The following is a 2,500-nucleotide window of genomic DNA, read 5'->3' as shown; positions in this document are numbered from 1 at the left end:
TTGCCGTGGTAACGCCGGTTGTGGTCCTCCAGGCTCCGGAGTTTGTGCGTAAACACATCCTGAACAAACACGGCGACAAAGTGACCGCCGTCAGACAGGAAGTGGAGTTCTTCAACCACTTCCTGTTGGACGCCAAGAGACCCGCTCTACCTGAGAACAAGCCCCTCCCCCCACCGGCACAAGGTGAGACACACACACACACTGAGACACACAAACAGACACACACACAGAGACACACACACACACACACTCTGACTCTCCTCCATGTTTGTTTTCAGCTCCTCCGTTGGGGATTCCCTCCTTTCCCGGTCAGTCACAGCAGCAGCAAAGCCTGCTGGGATATCCACCTGGAGTCAGACCGCCCATGCCCAACTTCCCCGGTACACACACACACACACACACACAATAGTAAGTAAGGTACTCTTAATGTCCTGTAGTATTTGCCTGAGGGCAGCATGTTCTGGGTGAGATGAGGATATGGAGAGCTTTCCTGAAACAGTGGGAACTGTTCAGATCTTCCAGGAGGGGGAGGGGGGGGGGGCAGCTGTGGTGATGACCCTCTGGAGCGCTGTCCTCTCTGCAGCTGTGCCGCCTTAATGACAGCATTGCATGATAGCAATGATTCTTAATGATGCTCCAGGTCAGGTCATCCTCTATGTGAACGCCCAGAAACAGGAAGTCAGTGACCCTCTCCACTAGGCATGGGCCGGTTACCGGTTTCAAGGTTTACCACGGTATGAAAAAGTCACGGTTTCAAAACTAAATATTAATATTATTACTAACTAAAATGTTCCGTCACACCGTTCCTGTGGTATACATGGGTCTGTGGGTATGAGCGGGGTTTTTTTTTTAATGTGACGTCTGGTCAGAGAGGGAGTGGAGGTCTCTCAGGTCGCGTGCAGCTGCAGCGTGAAGTCCAACCCCTCCCGTACTCCGGTTGCTGTTTACAAGCAGGTAGCTCTGCAGGCTGTTGCAACGTAAAGTCCAACCCCTCCCGTACTCCGGTTGCTGTTTACAAGCAGGTAGCTCTGCAGGCTGTTGCAACGTAAAGTCCAACCCCTCCCGTACTCCGGTTGCTGTTTACAAGCAGGTAGCTCTGCAGGCTGTTGCAGCGTAAAGTCCAACCCCTCCCGTACTCCGGTTGCTGTTACAAGCAGGTAGCTCTGCAGGCTGTATGACGGCTGAAGGAGGCGAGCCCCCCGAACTTTCCCCCCTAGTTTTAAGCTCCTGCATTTATTTATTTATATCTTAGAAGTGTTTTAGGATAGTAGAGGAGAGATAGGAAGGAGAGGAGAGAGAGGAAGGAGAGGAGAGAGAAGCACATTGAAGGTCCAGGACTGGAATCTGTCATCCGGACGTCTACAGACCCAGATTACCTGTGAGACCAGAAAGCAGAGCCAGAAACCAGAAACCAGAAAGACAACTCCGGGGAAGAAGTTTAGCTTATTGATGCATTAATAGAACATGAATGTTAATGGATATAGATGGATGGATAGACAGAGAGAGGGAGGAGGAGAGAGGAGCCCAGTGCATCATGGGAGTCCCCCGGCAGTCTAAGCCTATAGCAGCATAAACTAGGAGCTGGAACCGGCCCCAACTATAAGCTTTATCACAAAGGAACGTTTGAAGCCTACTCTTAAACGTAGAGAGGGTTCTGCCCCCCGGACCATGTGGTGAGAGCACTTCTCATTAATGATCTGTGTGTGTGTGTGTGTGTGTGTGTGTGTGTGTGTGTGTGTGTGTGTGTGTGTGTGTGTGTGTGTGTGTGTTTGTGTGTGTGTGTGTGTGTGTGTGTGTGTGTGTGTGTGTGTGTGTGTGTGTGTGTGTGTGTGTGTGTGTGTGTGTGTGTGTGTGTGTGTGTGTGTGTGTGTTTTTCAGGTGGTGGTCCTCACTACCCTCCCAACCAGTTTGGGGCGGGGCGCGGTAACTATGACAACTTCAGAGGTCATTTAGGAGGAGGAGGAGGAGGAGGAGGGTTTCCCGGGAAACAACGAAACAACAGGTAAAAAAGAAGAAGAAGAAGACGCAGCGAATAATGAACGTATCGATTATCTGATTATAATGATTACACTTAACTCTGTGTGTGTGTGTGTGTTATTGTGTGTGTCTCTGTGTGTGTTTAGGGGTGTGCGAGGTGACCCGCGGTCGATCATCGAGTACAGAGACCTCGACGCTCCGGATGATCTCGACTTCTTTTAAACAGGAAGTGAAACTACAAGATGTTTTTTTTTTTTTCTTTTTTTTTAAAAATAAACTTTTTTATTCCTACATTTCCCACAATTCCTTTCACCTTCCCTCCATCATCTGTGTTAGGGTTTTTATCTTTTCCTTTTTTTGATTTAGGTGTGTGTGTGTGTGTGTGTGTGTGTGTGTGTGTGTGTGTGTGTGTGTGTGTGCGTGCGTGCGTGTGCGTGTGCGTGTGCGTGTGCGTGCGTGTGCGTGCGTGTGCGTGTGTGTGTGTGTGCGTGTGTCAGTCGGACCAATGTGTGTCTGTAATTAT

The 2,500-nt window shown here is 49.6% G+C and overlaps 1 protein-coding gene across 5 annotated transcripts in view; it reads left to right on the top strand.

Annotated features, from left to right (window-relative positions):
- LOC128384055 (serrate RNA effector molecule homolog) overlaps nucleotides 1-2,381 on the top strand; it is a 20,200-nt gene extending 17,819 nt beyond the window's left edge. For all 5 annotated transcript variants that reach the window (XM_053343631.1, XM_053343630.1, XM_053343629.1 and 2 more), the window contains 4 exons: nucleotides 33-183; nucleotides 279-380; nucleotides 1,879-2,002; nucleotides 2,124-2,381. In XM_053343631.1, the coding sequence (XP_053199606.1) occupies nucleotides 33-183; nucleotides 279-380; nucleotides 1,879-2,002; nucleotides 2,124-2,199 (453 nt within the window). In that variant the 3' untranslated portion in view covers nucleotides 2,200-2,381. The remainder of the gene's footprint in view (nucleotides 1-32; nucleotides 184-278; nucleotides 381-1,878; nucleotides 2,003-2,123) is intronic.
- The last annotated feature ends 119 nt before the right edge of the window (nucleotides 2,382-2,500 follow it).

This window comes from Scomber japonicus, chromosome 22, assembly GCF_027409825.1.
Source record: "Scomber japonicus isolate fScoJap1 chromosome 22, fScoJap1.pri, whole genome shotgun sequence".
Classification (NCBI taxonomy): Eukaryota; Metazoa; Chordata; class Actinopteri; order Scombriformes; family Scombridae; genus Scomber; species Scomber japonicus.
This window is presented reverse-complemented; position numbering and strand designations above follow the sequence as displayed.